The 16,170-nt window shown below is 36.6% G+C and overlaps 1 protein-coding gene across 4 annotated transcripts in view; it reads left to right on the top strand.

Annotated features, from left to right (window-relative positions):
* COL21A1 (collagen type XXI alpha 1 chain) overlaps positions 1-16,170 on the top strand; it is a 189,137-nt gene that overhangs the window by 132,988 nt on the left and 39,979 nt on the right. For all 4 annotated transcript variants that reach the window (XM_044253129.1, XM_044253138.1, XM_044253121.1 and 1 more), the window contains one exon: positions 15,589-15,642. In XM_044253129.1, the coding sequence (XP_044109064.1) occupies positions 15,589-15,642 (54 nt within the window). The remainder of the gene's footprint in view (positions 1-15,588; positions 15,643-16,170) is intronic.

The raw sequence follows: 16,170 nt of genomic DNA, 5'->3' as shown, positions 1-16,170 counted from the left end.
ATCTTCTTGATCCATTCATCTGTTGATGGACATCTAGGTTCTTTCCATAGTTTGGCTATTGTGGACATTGCTGCTATAAACATTCGGGTTCACGTGCCCCTTTGGATCACTATGTTTGTATCTTTAGGGTAAATACCCAGTAGTGCAATTGCTGGGTCATAGGGCAGTTCTATTTTCAACATTTTGAGGAACCTCCATACTGTTTTCCAGAGTGGTTGCACCAGCTTGCATTCCCACCAACAGTGTAGGAGGGTTCCCCTTTCTCCTCATCCTCGCCAGCATCTGTCATTTCCTGACTTGTTGATTTTAGCCATTCTGACTGGTGTGAGGTGATATCTCATTGTGGTTTTGATTTGTATTTCCCTGATGCCGAGTGATATGGAGCACTTTTTCATGTGTCTGTTGGCCATCTGGATGTCTTCTTTGCAGAAATGTCTGTTCATGTCCTCTGCCCATTTCTTGATTGGATTATTTGTTCTTTGGGTGTTAAGTTTGTTAAGTTCTTTATAGATTTTGGACACTAGTCCTTTATCTGATATGTTGTTTTCAAATATCTTCTCCCATTCTGTCAGTTGTCTTTTGATTTTGTTAACTGTTTCCTTTACTGTGCAAAAGCTTTTGATCTTGATGAAATCCCAATAGTTCATTTTTGCCTTTGCTTCCCTTGCCTTTGGCGTTGTTCCTAGGAAGATGTTGCTGCGGCTGAGGTCGAAGAGGTTGCTGCCTGTGTTCTCCTCAGGGATTTTGATGGATTCCTTTCTCACATTGAGGTCCTTCATCCATTTTGAGTCTATTTTTGTGTGTGGTGTAAGGAAATGGTCCAATTTCATTTTTCTGCACGTGGCTGTCTAATTTTCCCAACACCATTTATTAAAGAGGCTGTCTTTTTTCCATTGGACATTCTTTCCTGCTTTGTCAAAGATTAGTTGACCATAGAGTTGAGGGTCTATTTCTGGGCTCTCTATTCTGTTCCATTGATCTATGTGTCTGTTTTTGTGCCAGTACCATGCTGTCTTGATGATGACAGCTTTGTAATACAGCTTGAAGTCCGGAATTGTGATGCCACCAACTTTGGCTTTGTTTTTCAATATCCCTTTGGCTATTCGAGGTCTTTTCTGGTTCCATATAAATTTTAAAATTATTTGTTCCATTTCTTTGAAAAAGATGGATGGTACTTTGATAGGAATTGCATTAAATGTGTAGATTGCTTTAGGTAGCATAGACATTTTCACAATATTTATTCTTCCAATCCAGGAGCATGGAACATTTTTCCATTTCTTTGTGTCTTCCTCAATTTCTTTCATGAGTACTTTATAGTTTTCTGAGTATAGATTCTTAGCCTCTTTGGTTAGGTTTATTCCTAGGTATCTTATGGTTTGGGGTGCAATTGTAAATGGGATTGACTCCTTAATTTCTCTTTCTTCTGTCTTGTTGTTGGTGTAGAGAAATGCAACTGATTTCTGTGCATTGATCTTATATCCTGACACTTTACTGAATTCTTGTACAAGTTCTAGCAGTTTTGGAGTGGAGTCTTTTGGGTTTTCCACATAGAGTATCATATCATCTGCGAAGAGTGATAATTTGACTTCTTCTTTGCCGATTTGGATGCCTTTAATTTCCTTTTGTTGTCTGATTGCTGAGGCTAGGACTTCTAATACTATGTTGAATAGCAGTGGTGATAATGGACATCCCTGCCGTGTTCCTGACCTTAGTGGAAAAGCTTTCAGTTTTTCTCCATTGAGAATGATATTTGCGGTGGGTTTTTCATAGATGGCTTTGATGATATTGAGGTATGTGCCCTCTATCCCTACACTTTGAAGAGTTTTGATCAGGAAGGGATGCTGTACTTTGTCAAATGCTTTTTCAGCATCTATTGAGAGTATCATATGGTTCTTGTTCTTTCTTTTATTGATGTGTTGTATCACATTGACTGATTTGCGGATGTTGAACCAACCTTGCAGCCCTGGGATAAATCCCACTTGGTCGTGGTGAATAATCCTTTTAATGTACTGTTGAATCCTATTGGCTAGTATTTTGGTGAGAATTTTCGCATCTGTGTTCATCAAGGATATTGGTCTATAGCTCTCTTTTTTGATGGGATCCTTGTCTGGTTTTGGGATCAAGGTGATGCTGGCCTCATAAAATGAGTTTGGAAGTTTTCCTTCCATTTCTATTTTTTGGAACAGTTTCAGGAGAATAGGAATTAGTTCTTCTTTAAATGTTTGGTAGAATTCCCCCGGGAAGCCGTCTGGCCCTGGGCTTTTGTTTGTTTGGAGATTTTTAATGACTGTTTCAATCTCCTTACTGGTTATGGGTCTGTTCAGGCTTTCTATTTCTTCCTGGTTCAATTTTGGTAGTTTATATGTTTCTAGGAATGCATCCATTTCTTCCAGATTGTCAAATTTGTTGGCGTAGAGCTGCTCATAGTATGTTCTTATAATAGTTTGTATTTCTTTGGTGTTAGTTGTGATCTCTCCTCTTTCATTCATGATTTTATTTATTTGGGTCCTTTCTCTTTTCTTTTTGATAAGTCTGGCCAGGGGTTTATCAATTTTATTAATTCTTTCAAAGAACCAGCTCCTAGTTTCATTGATTTGTTCTATTGTTTTTTTGGTTTCTATTTCATTGATTTCTGCTCTGATCTTTATGATTTCTCTTCTCCTGCTGGGCTTAGGGTTTCTTTCTTGTTCTTTCTCCAGCTCCTTTAGGTATAGGGTAGATTGTGTACCTGAGACCTTTCTTGTTCCTTGAGAAAAGCTTGTACCGCTATATATCTTCCTCTCAGGACTGCCTTTGTTGTGTCCCACAGATTTTGCACCGTTGTATTTTCATCATCATTTGTTTCCATGATTTTTTTCAATTCTTCTTTAATTTCCCAGTTAACCCATTCTTTGTTTAGAAGGATGCTGTTTAGTCTCCATGTATTTGGGTTCTTTCCAAACTTCCTCTTGTGGTTGAGTTCTAGCTTCAGAGCATTGTGGTCTGAAGATATGCAGGGAATGATCCCAATCTTTTGATACCGGTTGAGTCCTGATTTAGGACCGAGGATGTGATCTATTCTGGAGAATGTTCCATGTGCACTAGAGAAGAATGTATATTCTGTTGCTTTGAGATGAAATGTTCTGAATATATCTGTGATATCCATCTGGTCCAGTGTGTCGTTTAAGGCCCTTATTTCCTTGCTGATCTTTTGCTTGGATGATCTGTCCATGTCAGTGAGGGGAGTGTTAAAGTCCCCTACTATTATTGTATTATTGTTGATGTGTTTCTTTGATTTTGTTATTAATTGGTTTATATAGTTGGCTGCTCCCACGTTGGGGATATTTAAAATTGTTAGATCTTCTTGTTGGATAGACCCTTTGAGTATGATATAGTGTCCTTCCTCATCTCTTATTATAGTCTTTGGCTTAAAATCTAATTGATCTGATATAAGGATTGCCACTCCTGCTTTCTTCTGATGTCCATTAGCATGGTAAATTCTTTTCCATCCCCTCACTTTAAATCTGGAGGTGTCTTCGGGCTTAAAATTAGTTTCTTGGAGGCAACATATAGATGCGTTTTGTTTTTTTATCCATTCTGATACCCTGTGTCTTTTGATTGGGGCATTTAGCCCATTAACGTTCAGGGTAACTATTGAGAGATATGAATTTAGTGCCATTGTATTGCCTGTAAGGTGACTGTTACAGTATATTGTTTCTGTTCCTTTCTGATCTACCACTTGTAGGCTCTCTCTTTGCTTAGAGGACCCCTTTCAATATTTCCTGTAGAACTGGCTTGGTGTTTGCAAATTCTTTCAGTTTTTGTTTGTCCTGGAAGCTTTTAATCTCTCCTTCTATTTTCAATGATAGCCTAGCTGGATATAGTATTCTTGGCTGCATGTTTTTTTCGTTTAGTGCTCTGAAAATATCATGCCAGCTCTTTCTGGCCTGCCAGGTCTCTGTGGATAAGTCAGCTGCCAATCTAATACTTTTACCATTGTATGTTACAGACTCCTTTCCCGGGCTGCTTTCAGGATTTTCTCTTTGTCACTAAGGCTTGTAAATTTTACTATTAGGTGATGGGGTGTGGGCCTATTCTTGTTGATTTTGAGGGGCGTTCTCTGAACCTCCTGAATTTTGATGCTTGTTCCCTTTGCCATATTGGAGAAATTCTCCCCAATAATTCTCTCCAGTATACCTTCTGCTCCCCTCTCTCTTTCTTCTTCTTCTTCATTATTATTAGAATAATGTTGTTTCATCTTATTGTGTCATTTATCTCTCAAATTCTCCCCTCATGGTCCAGTAGCTGTTTGTCCCTCTTTTGCTCAGCTTCTTTATTCTCTGTCATTTGGTCTTCTATATCGCTAATTCTTTCTTCTGCCTCATTTATCCTAGCAGTGAGAGCCTCCATTTTTGATTGAACCTCATTAATAGCTTTTTTGATTTCAACTTGGTTAGATTTTAGTTCTTTTATTTCTCCAGAAAGGGCTTTTATATCTCTGGAGAGGGTTTCTCTAATATCTTCCATGCCTTTTTCAAGCCTGCCTAGAACCTTGAGAATTGTCATTTTGAACTCTAGATCTGACATATTACCAATGTCTGTATTGATTAGGTCCCTAGCCTTCAGTACTGCCTCTTGTTCTTTTTTTTTGTTGTGAATTTTTCCGCCTTGTCATTTTGTCCAGCTAGAGTATATGAAGGAGCAAGTAAAATACTAAAAGGGTGGCAACAATCCCAGGAAAATATGCTTTAACCAAATCAGAAGAGATCCCAAATTGTGAGGGGGGATTTCTCCCCCCTCACGATTAGGTGAGGGATCTCCTCTGATTGGGATCTCCTCTGATTGGGATCTCCCAATCTCTTCTGATTGGGATCTCTTCTGATTTGGGGATAAAAAGAGGTTCAAAAAGAAAGAAAATAAAAGAATTAAGAAAGATTGAATTAAAAATTCAATCAAGAATTAAAAAAAGAATTAAAAAGAGATTGAAGAGATTAGGATCTCTTCTGATTTGGGGATAAAAAGAGGTTCAAAAATAAAGAAAAAAAAGAAAAAAGAATTAAAAAAAAGAAAACGAATTAAGAAAAGTATAAATAAGAATATATATATATATATATATATTAGATAAACTAGTTAAAAAACGTTAAAAAAGAAAAGGATAAAAGTTAAAAAAAAATTTAGCAGAAGAGAAAAAAAAAATGAAAAAGAAAAAAATTAAATTAACTGCAAGACTAAAAAATCACAGGGAGAAAGCCATGAGTTCCGTGGTTTGTTTTCTCCTCCTCTGGAATTCTGCTGCTCTCCTTGATATTGAAACTGCACTCCTTGGTAGTTGAACTTGGTCTTGTCTGGATTTCTTGTTGATCATCTGGGGGAGGGGCCTGTTGTAGTGATTCTCAATTGTCTTTGCCCCAGGCGGAATTGCACTGTCCTTACCAGGGGCCGGGCTGAGTGATCCGCTCGGCTTTGCTTTCAGGAGCTTTTGTTCCCTGAGCGCTTTCCGTAGAGTTCCAGAGGACGGGAATACAAATGGCGGCCTCCTGGTCTCCGGCCCGGAGGAGCCGAGAGCCCGGGCTCCCGCTCCCCAGTGCGCCCTCAGCGAACAGCTCCCAGTAACTCCCGTCTGCCTAACCTCCGGCCGCGCTCCGAGCTCACCGAGCCTGCGACAGGTTCAAGGCAACACCGAGCTGTGAGCTTACTGTCGGCTCTGTCTCTGTAGCCAGCTTTCCCATTCCAATATCCGCAAGCTCTGCAACACTCAGACACCCCCGATCCTTCTGTGACCCTGCGAGACCTGAGGCCACGCCGACTCCGCGTGGGCTTCGCCCCGGTTTAGCCTCTGGAGCGATGTCCCTCAGCGGAACAGACTTTTAAAAGTCCTGACTTTGTGCTCCGTTGCTCCGCCACTTGCCAGGAGCCGGCCCCTCCCCCCGGGGTCTATCTTCCCGTCGCTTTGGATTCACTTCTCCGCCAGTCCTACCTTTCAGAAAGTGGTTGTTTTTCTGTTTCTAGAATTGCTGTTCTTCTCTTTGATCTGTCGATGGATTTGCAGGTGTTTGCAATCTTTAGATAAGCTCTCTAGCTGATCTCCTGCTAGCTGAAGTAGTCTCAGCCTGCTATTTCTCCGCCATCTTGACTCCTCCTCCCCTATATATATTTTTAAATTATTGCTTCAATTGTATCACCTTGATTTTAATGTGCAATGTTTTCAAACTATTACTTTTTAGAAATTCTGTAATTTTTTATTATATTTTTCTTTTTCCTAGAAATTGTTTGAAAGTTTAAAAAAATTTAGGTTGAAAATCCTTTAATTTTGATTCTGTTGTCAATTTCTGGCTTTATTATACTATATTAGAAAATATTATTTGTATAATTTATTATTTATTTATTTATTTTGAATTTTAATTAACCTACAATGTATTATTTGCCCCAAGGGTACAGGTTTGTGAATTGTCACGGGTACACATTTCACAACACTCACCATAGCACATATCTTCTCCTATGTCCATTACCCAGCCACCCTATCCCTCTTCCTCACCCCACCCGGCAACTCTCCATTTGTTTCCTGAAATTAAGAAGTCTTTTATGGTTTGTCTCCCACCTGATCCCATCTTGTTTCATTTCTTAATGGGATTTGTTGAAATTTTTTCTTATACTTATTATATGTTCAACTGTCAGAAATGTTTCCTGTCATATAAGAAGGTAAATTTCTATTTTGAGAATGTGAAACTCAGTATACATTTGTAAAATTTTCTTATTGAATATCTTCTTTAAATATTCTATATACTTAATTTTTGTTTTGTTTTACCTATCTTGTGAACTCTAGTCATTTTCATCTATGCTTCTTCTATCCTCTGTTTCATGAATGTGGTTTTAATTTGTTGCATGGATATTCATAACTATTACTTCTGCATTTTGAATTGTGGCTTTTGACATTATCAACTATCACTTTTTTGTCTTCCCTAATAATTTTTAGCTGGAAGTTTTCTTTGCCTTATTTTTAAGAATTGCATTTCTTCATTTTGATTATTCTTATTTGCTTGCTAAACCTTTGCACATTCTTCTGTTGTTTGCTTTTTCAATAATTTTTAGTTGTTTATTTTATCTGAGGCATAGAGTTGGTCTTTGCTTTTAGAAGCAATCTGAATTTTTTTCCTTTTAAGAGATTGAGTCTGTTTTTATTCACTAATAGGTTTGGTCTTACATTTATCATAATGCTTATGTTATAATTTTGTTATATTACTATGTGCATTATGTTCTATGTACTATGCTTTTTTTTCCCCATTGAGGTCAGTTTTTAATGTCTTTCTACTTTTTCTTTCTTTAGGACTTAGGAAAGTTTATGTTTTTCCAGTTCTCTTTTTCCTTCCAGTTTTATTGAAATAATTGACATACAGCACTGTATAAATTTAAGTTGTACATTGTAATGATTTGATCTACTTTTATTGTGAAATTGATGAAGTTCTAGAACCTAGGTGAGGTTCGGTGGGCTGAGGTCCGGAGCCAATGACCAAGAAAGAATTCTTGAGACATCTTTGGTGCAAAATGGTGGTTTATTAAAGCACGGGGACAGGACCTGTGGGCAGGAAGAGCTGCTGCCCCGGGTTGTGAGGGATGGCAGGTTATGTACCCTGCGGTTGGGGGAAAGTGAGGGGAAGGGAGGTTTCAGTGGAGTTTTCATATGCTAAAGAGGGCCTACAAGGTGCCAGGATGTCCCAGGCCTACCCGAGGCCTTGCCCTTGCGGCTGGATCAATGTTGTCTTTAGACCAGCCATTAACATTAAGATTGTTGGGAGACTTTTTGGTTGGGTGTCACAATCCTGCTATCAATCGTCTTTGTTAGTGAGATTTAGGACATTTGTAAGCCAAGGGAGACTCCTGTCTAGCAGGACTGTGAGCTCTTTAAGTTAACTATTTGCTTATTGTTCATGGCAGTCAGGGCTGCCTGAGGGATGCTACACATATGACCGAGGGGGAGCGGATGGAGAGGGGGGGTGCAAGGCGCCAGCTTTCGCTTTGTCTTCAGCCAGCCTCATGCTCCCTCATCAAAATGATTACCACAAAAACTCTAGTTAACATCCATCTTCTCATATAGGTCCAAAAATTTTTTTCTTGTTATGAGAACTCAGGATCTCTAGTCTCTCAGCAACTTTCAAATACACAGTACAGCAGTGTTAACTACTAAGGGTCTTTATACAAATACCTCTAGTAGTCTGTACAAATACAGTTTAGAATTCCTTTAGCAACCCTTTGCCTCCCTTAGACATATGCTTTGCATTGCCAGCTTCAAATGATACTTTATCATTTCTGTGTCAGTTAATGAATTTATTCTATTTTTCCCTTTCCTTCCACCTTTTCTTCTTGTTTGTTTAATGCTATTACTTCTACTTTGTCAGATTATGTAATATTTATAAGCTATTTTCTACACTTTCTCCACCTTTGTTTCAAATTTGCAATTAAGTATGGTGTTTCTCATCAGCCCCTTTAACCAATAATTCCTAGCCATCATTTTGGTTTATGAAACTTCTTCTATTGTGTATTGCTTAGGAAGTGTTTTTGAATACAGTATTTTCTCAATTCTTGTGTTTTAGCATGTTTTCTTTGTTCTTGCTACTTGAATGACAATTTGGCTGTCACTGTCTTGTTGCTGTCATTATAGCATTAAGACTTCTTGTCTTGTCACTGTTTTTTTTTGAATTTCTTTGAGATGTTGCTGTAGGGCTCTCATATGTGCTGCTGATGTCAACCTGATTGTCTTTCCTTTTAAGTGGCTTTGTCTTTTTGTATGGAAGCCTGGAGAGTTAAAGCAGAACAAAACAAAAACCTTTCTGTGGGAAGTCTAGGAGCATAACTTATGTCTCAGATTTAGGAATTCCACTTATCCCAGAATCCTTTGAATAAGTAGATTCAAGGCTTCTTGTAATTCTGGAGTATTATCTTGGATTATAGTTTTTAAAATAAATATATATTTTAAAAATTTTTATTGATTTATTTTAGAGAGAGAAAAAACATGAGTGGAAGGGGCAGAAGGAGAGGGAGAGAGAATTTCCATGCTGAGCACAATGCCTGATGCTGAACTTGATCTCATAACCCTGAGATCACTGAGCTGAAATCAAGAGCTGGCTGCTTAACTGACTGAGCCACTCAGGCGCCCCTTGGAATATAGTTATAAATAGGAGCACTGGATGTGGTACATAAACAATGAATGTTGGAACACTGAAAAAAATAAAATTAAATAAAAATAAATAAATAAGAAGTTCTGTTACATTGTTTGAATTTATATCTGAGGACTCTAATTTTAGTTCCGTTGCAACTTCTTTGACTATCTTCTACCACTTTTCTGATCCTTTTTATCTTTTTAAAAATGTCATTTTTATTGGCTATCTTTAGTTTTTTTCCTCAGTGGCTTTAAAAATATAAAGTTAAATATTTTCTCCCTTAGTTTCTAGTAATTTAATTGTAATATCTGAGATTATTTTGTATTTTCAATTTATTTCCTGAATTCTTATTTTTATATCTTCCTTGTTTACATCTAAAACTGCTTGTATAATATTAATCCAGGTTATGACATTTTTTGCAGGTTTTTTTTTTTTCCTGCTTCATGTTTGTTTTTGTGTGAGGGAAATTTACTGAAATGTTTGGATTTTCATTTTATGTTTTTCATTTATAGTTTTGTTTGGATATTGTCTGCAAATTTTCTCAATTTGAAATGTTTTGTATGTATTTAGACCTCTACTAATAGGAGTATAAAAGTTGGAGTGGCTTACTAGGCTTCTAATTTCTTGAGCATCTCCTTTTTATGTATAGTGAAGTTTGATGTTTATTTAATGGAATTATTTGTTGGGATGGGTTAACTATATCTTCTGTTCAGAGATGGAGAAATGAGAAGTACAGTGTGTGCATATAAGATTTCTGTGGCACATTTAAGTGTAGATGTCCAGCAAGTAGTTAAATCCTGATAAGGAGCTCTGTCTCATTTAGAGAGGGGAAGGAGTGGGAGAGGAGTGGGAGAGTGAACAGAACTGGAAAGGATTATCTTATGTTGTAGGAGGGATACCTATTTTTGTTAAAAGCAAAAGTGGGGGAGGGGGGCACCTGGGTGGCTCAGACCCTTAAGCGTCTGCCTTGGGCTTAAATCAGGATCCCAGGGTCCTGCATGGTACAGAGCCTGCGGCTCCCCTTGCTTGTGCTCTCATGGACATGTTCTCTCTCTTTCTGCCAAATAAATAAAATCTTTGAAGACAGAGAGAAAGGTTAAAAAAAAATGGGTGGATGAAAATTCAGGTGAGTGTGTTGGTTTGGTGACAAGATGGTTGACTTCTGTTTTCTCTTATGAAGTTGTCACCAGTTGAGAGACAGGGAAGAGGTAGTTTTTGTTGATTGGAGAACCTCTTATTTAGCTGTGTGGAAAATGTGGCCCAGAGGAGATTAAGGAAATCAGAAAATGCCTTGATGTCTCACTGAAGCTGAAAGTTACAGTCTGGGTGACTGTAGTACTGTAGTACTCCCCCCACCCCACCCCCGCTGTGGCTATACTTCAAAGCCTAAGTGTGGGTCTGAGGAAGCTTTCAGTTTGATTTACTGAATATTGAGGTTTGCCTAGGCAAGTGTGGCAGATAACAGTGAGGTAAAGGGATAAGAATTCCAGTTAGCAGTTAAAATACTGTAAAATGGTGTTTAAACTGGGTGTGACAAGAAGTGAACACAGGACAGGACACATGATAGCAAGAGACATAATTTATTGGATACTTACTACAGGCCTGGCTCTTTTCCCAGCACTTTATATGCATTCTCACATTAAATCTCGTAAATCACTGAACTATAAGTAAAAAAAAAAAAAAAAAAAAAAAAATTATCCTTTTACAGATGAAGAAACTAAGGAACGGAGAAAATTAATAACTTGTCCAAGATCACATAGACATAATTTAATAACCATTGAAAATATCTTTCACCAAATTGTTGAAAAGCAGGTTCCACCCAAATAATCTTTCTCAATTATACAACATGATGATGAAACTATTGACTCTACTGTTTTTATGACATTTAAAAATATTAAAATATTAACTGTATTCTTTACTCATTTAACAATAAAATAAAGAATCTCCTCAAAATTAAATTATGTTTTAATGGTCACCCACCTGACTTTGAGGGTTGCTATGGCCACAAACTAAATTACTCTTCGTTCTTTAATTTCTTGTGGGTAAGTACCAGAGACCATAGCATGAAAGCAAATACACATGCAATGCAAGTTTTACATGTCTGTTTTTGGTTAAATTTCCTTCTTAAAAATAGCTGCTTTTTGTGGAGTAAATCATCTTTGACATTAGCTGTAGAAACTGGATTTAGAAATAATGTTTAGCGTACCATTTTTTTCAATTCTTTTATATCAAAAAAGAAATTAATAATAGGGTAGCAAAATGATAAATTAGAGCCAGGGGCATGCTGTGTGCCTTTATCTACCAGCCAAACAAATATATATGCACCAGGTTCTCCAGACCATGAAAGCAATCAAATAATCAGATTAGGTTCTGATCATAATACTGAATTTCACAGGTTGTGTATTGCATTTAATTATTTTATGGAAAATGACCCAAAAAAACCCCATTCTTCATTTCCCTGTGAAACATTATTCAGGCTATCAAGAGGACACTTCGAGGTAGAATCTTTTCATAACCAGTGTGCATAATTTTACAACAGCAAATGCTCTCGCCTTATCTGTCAGTGTTTTCCCCATTTCCTTTATCCCCTTGAAATTAAACATTTAAGAATAAACAACCCATTCCTCTTTCCTTGATATGTTTTAGTGTTTATGAAGAAGGGGACATATAACCTTATATATAGTTTTACATTCTGCTCAACGTTACTGTAAGTATTCTAGGTAATGAAAAAAAAAAAGCAAAAAAGATTTTCTTGCCTTTAAAGAATGTGCGTGTCAGGAAAATAGCACTGTATTAACAAGATACCTGTTGAATAGCTTGGCCATCCTAAAACTTGGTGCCAAGTGTGAAGCTAAATATACAGTGTCATTGTAGAGAGGTGTTGGTAAGAACAGAAAGGATGTGTAAGCATCTGGAGATCTGGGCTAGAGCAGTGGTCCCAAAGGCTACTGTATCAGCACTTTTCAGGAACCCATTGGAAATGCTAATTCCTAGCATCTGCCCCATACCTGTTGGATCATAAACTCTGGAGTGGAGTCCACAATTTGCAGTCTAGCAAATTCTCCCAAAGATTCTGATGCAACTAGTATAAGAACCACTGCTGTAGATGATAAAGACTAGATATTTTATTCATATAATTATGTATCATCATGTCCATGAAGTAGGAATAAAAATAAATCCTCATATAATTTGGGGACTTTGTTATTGATAACCCTTGATGATGATTAGTTACATTTTAAAAAACATCCTGCTAATTAGAAAAAAATAAGATTGGGTCATCAGAGAAGTAAATGGAGAAATTTTTACCAGGCAGAATAGTTAGGTAATCCCAGATTTATTGGGATAAATATATACTATTTATTTATAGTAAATAGCATTTACTATACTATCTGACAATTGCCGTCCTCCCTTTATATATATAAGAGCTAAACTGCAGATTTGCTTGCAAGTCACATATGACAGTACCCGGAGGTATGGGAAGGTCAGTGGCCTGAGGACTTACAGATATGCCATGGTCCTCAGATTGTCAGAATCAGCTGGACAGCTATTAAAGCCAAATGCTGGCTCCACCTCCGGTGTGTCTGATTCATTAGGTCTGCAGGAGGGCCTGAAATTTTGCCCTTTGAAGTTCCCACATGAACTGAAGCTGAGCTGGCTGATGTGGGGGCTGTCTATGAGCACCAATGGCTTGTGTGAATCCTCCTGACTGTTAATATGAATATTAAGTTTAGGTATAGTCATTGCAGTGTTTCCCTGTTGTGTTAGGTCCTGACACATCCCTTCAATTTTTCAGACTTTTTGACCTAGAGCTTTTAGACTTAGTGAATCCTACATATATCTTTGTTTCTCTTTGGTGTTTTCATAAGCTTTTCTGTAGAACCATTGGGCCAGCAGCACCTCCCAATTTGGTTAACTTACAGGAAAACATTGTGCTTTGCTCCCTCTGTTGTCCGCTGTCAACTTGTCAGCAAGTGTTTGTAAATAAAATTGGACCAGATGAACTATTTGGCTTGAGTTGGTATTTCACTGTCCTTATGAAATGCAAGAATTCATGAAAGTGGGAGAATCTGTGTTTCCATAATGTGATATGGTTGAGTTTTTTTTTTTCCAAGTGTTGATTATGTTAGCCAGGTTTTATTGGTTCTTCCTTCTGTGATTCCTTTTCTACAATTTTGGGAAATTCATTGGAATATGAAACTGTGGAAAACCACGTTGGCATGTGCATCAGTATGTGTATTCTGAGACTCTTTCACCCTTAGACTGATTTCAACCCAGGCATTTGAAGTATTTACAAGAAAAATGCTTTTTGCTTTGCTTTCTTTATCTCACGTAGAATGAAGTGTTTTCTCTGGTATGAAACAAAATGTGGCATCATTGCAGAGAACATGGTTATGATACAACACTTTGCTGAATAGAAAACAAAATCGTGGCTCCTGATGACTAGAAGGCTTCAAAAAGCATAGAGGGTGTGTCTGTGTGTGTATTTTAAGAGGCTTCTTTCCACCCCTGCCCTTTATGACACTGCCTCTGGTAATTTAAAGCTGTACTGACCTGTGAATATTACACATTTTAGGAATAAACTCCGCTAATATTTATTGTAAAGTGGTATCAGATACTGTTATATACACTGGCAATTTGGGAAAAGTTTTGAGGATGCGAAAGGGTGGATAGAAAATAAGATGCTTAAATCATTTAAGCATAGGATTTTAAAGGCATATAACTAAAAACTATGCTAGTCATTATAGTCACCTAAAAATAAACATTTTAGGAGTTAATTTTAACTAGGTGGATACTAACTTAAGGTTTCAAATAATTTCAAGTAATAACTTATAAGTAACTCCATTTTTTTTTAAAGTAACTCCATTTTTAATGAAAGCTTTATTTTGGTTTTAAAACGTAACTGTTGGGAGGCAAGATCAAATTAGAATGATCAGTTCAAATAGATCCAGAAGAATCATCCAATCCAGTGGCTCCATTCCAACAGAATGATCAACTTTAAAGTAAAAAGTTAAATAAAAATAAATATGAAAGGATTGATATAAACTTTGGTCACATTTACCTTGGCAATAAATGTAATGTCCTACTCTCATGAGTGTACAGTATCAGAGTTATTTTATAAATTAACTCAATTATCTGCTGCCATAATAGATTGGATATTTATATAGTCACTTCATGAATTTCATAATGAGTTATTTGATGTCAGGAAGGGTTAAAATCAGTAATACAGAAGGAATTTTTAAATTTCATATCTATTTTTATAATCTGTTTTTTTTATTTCTCTTATTGAGTATTAGAAGGCTTTCACATTCTAGATACTAATTTGCTAATCCTTTGTTATTACATGCAAGTTTATTATTCTACTCTGTGGTCTGTCTTTAGACTTTTGAAATATCTTTTGATAAGCCATTATGTTTTTAGTGCAGTCAGATAATCAAAATTTATTATGGTTTGTTTTATTACATTTTACTTTAAAAATTCTTCTCTGCCCCCAACTTACAAATATAATTTCTTCTGTTTCCTTCAAAAGTATTTAAAATTCTACTTTTCATACCTTGGTATTATTTCCTCTGTGTGTGCATGTGTTTGATTATTCAGTTTTAATTTTTTAAAATTATATTTAAAAAATTAAATATTTAATTTTTTAAATGGTATTTAATAGTCCAAGTACCATTTGTTGCAGTTTTGATTCCTTTCCAGATACTGAACTTATTGAAAGCAGTTTTGGACTCCCTTTCATTCCAGTGATCTTCTCTCTCTCCCTGGGGTGGTGGTATAAATTCTTAACTCCCATAGCTAGATGTGTGTTCAGGAACAAATTCATTTCACCCTTTTGATCTTCTCCTAAATTGTCTTGGCCATTTGGTAATTTCTTCTTCTACTTAAATCCTATAATAATTTTGCCACATTACAACAAATATTTTCTTGGGATTTCTTTTGAAATTGCATTAAATTTTGATTAATTTGGAGACATCTAACATCTTTATGCTACAAAGACTTTATAGCTTCATGACTATGAATGAGTTTTTCTGCCCATAAATAGGATATATATCTCCTTTTACCTAACTTGTTAATAGAATCTATAATTATACCTAAAAAAATCCTGTACACTTACTAGAATTTTTCTTTGATATTAAGTAAATGATAAAATAGCACACAAAATTTTGAATATTTACTTTTTATTGAAGTATGGTTGACATACGGTGTTACATTTTTTTGTTAAAGTGCTGTAGACAATCTCAGGCATACAACATAGTGATTCAACAATTCTGTATGTTATGCTGTACTCATAAGTATAGTGGCCACATAACATTATTAATAATAATAATGTAGAAGTAATGTTTATGTTTGTATCTAAGGTACTTTAATACTCAGTGTTATATATCACTATTTTATAAACATGTCTGAAAATGTAATTTTCTTTTCTTTTCTTTTTTTTTTTTTTTAAAATCAACAGGGAGAAGCAGGACCTCCAGGTGCTCCAGGGCAGGATGGATCCCGGGGAGAGCCTGTGAGTACCTTCTGAATTCAGCTCTAAATACTGAAGTTCTTTTCCTCTCCTAAAATCCTCTATTTAAATACACCTATCAGGTAACCTGTTGTTGTTCAGTGACTTCCAGACTCACATGCTACAGCAGCTCTTTGCAGAACATTATAAGATATTGAAATATTTAACTCTTTTTTACAAAACGGGGAGAATGTCACGAGCAGAAAATTCACCGGCAGTATGAATTACAATCATGAGTACTCCTGCCCACACAAACAAATGGCGAACACAAACAGCCTAGTCTGTTGCTGAGCCTTCAGCCAGCATCACTTTGCCACTGGCTTGTTGGGTAATATGCTCCCTGGGGTCAGGTGTTCAATATAACTTGGGGTAAGGAAACATGATTGAGAAAGTGCTGGGTCTGAATCCTGGATATATGTGTTTTCAGCAAGTGTGCCAGATGACTCAACTTCACTTACTGTTTTCCCCACCTTTTCTTCCTACAACTCCTGGCTAACATTGGCCAAGATTGAAACACCTGCTGGTCTCATT

This window comes from Neovison vison, chromosome 1, assembly GCF_020171115.1.
Source record: "Neovison vison isolate M4711 chromosome 1, ASM_NN_V1, whole genome shotgun sequence".
In the NCBI taxonomy this organism is placed as follows: domain Eukaryota; kingdom Metazoa; phylum Chordata; class Mammalia; order Carnivora; family Mustelidae; genus Neogale; species Neogale vison.
Note: the sequence above shows the minus strand (reverse complement) of the source record. Positions and strands in the feature narration are given on the sequence as shown.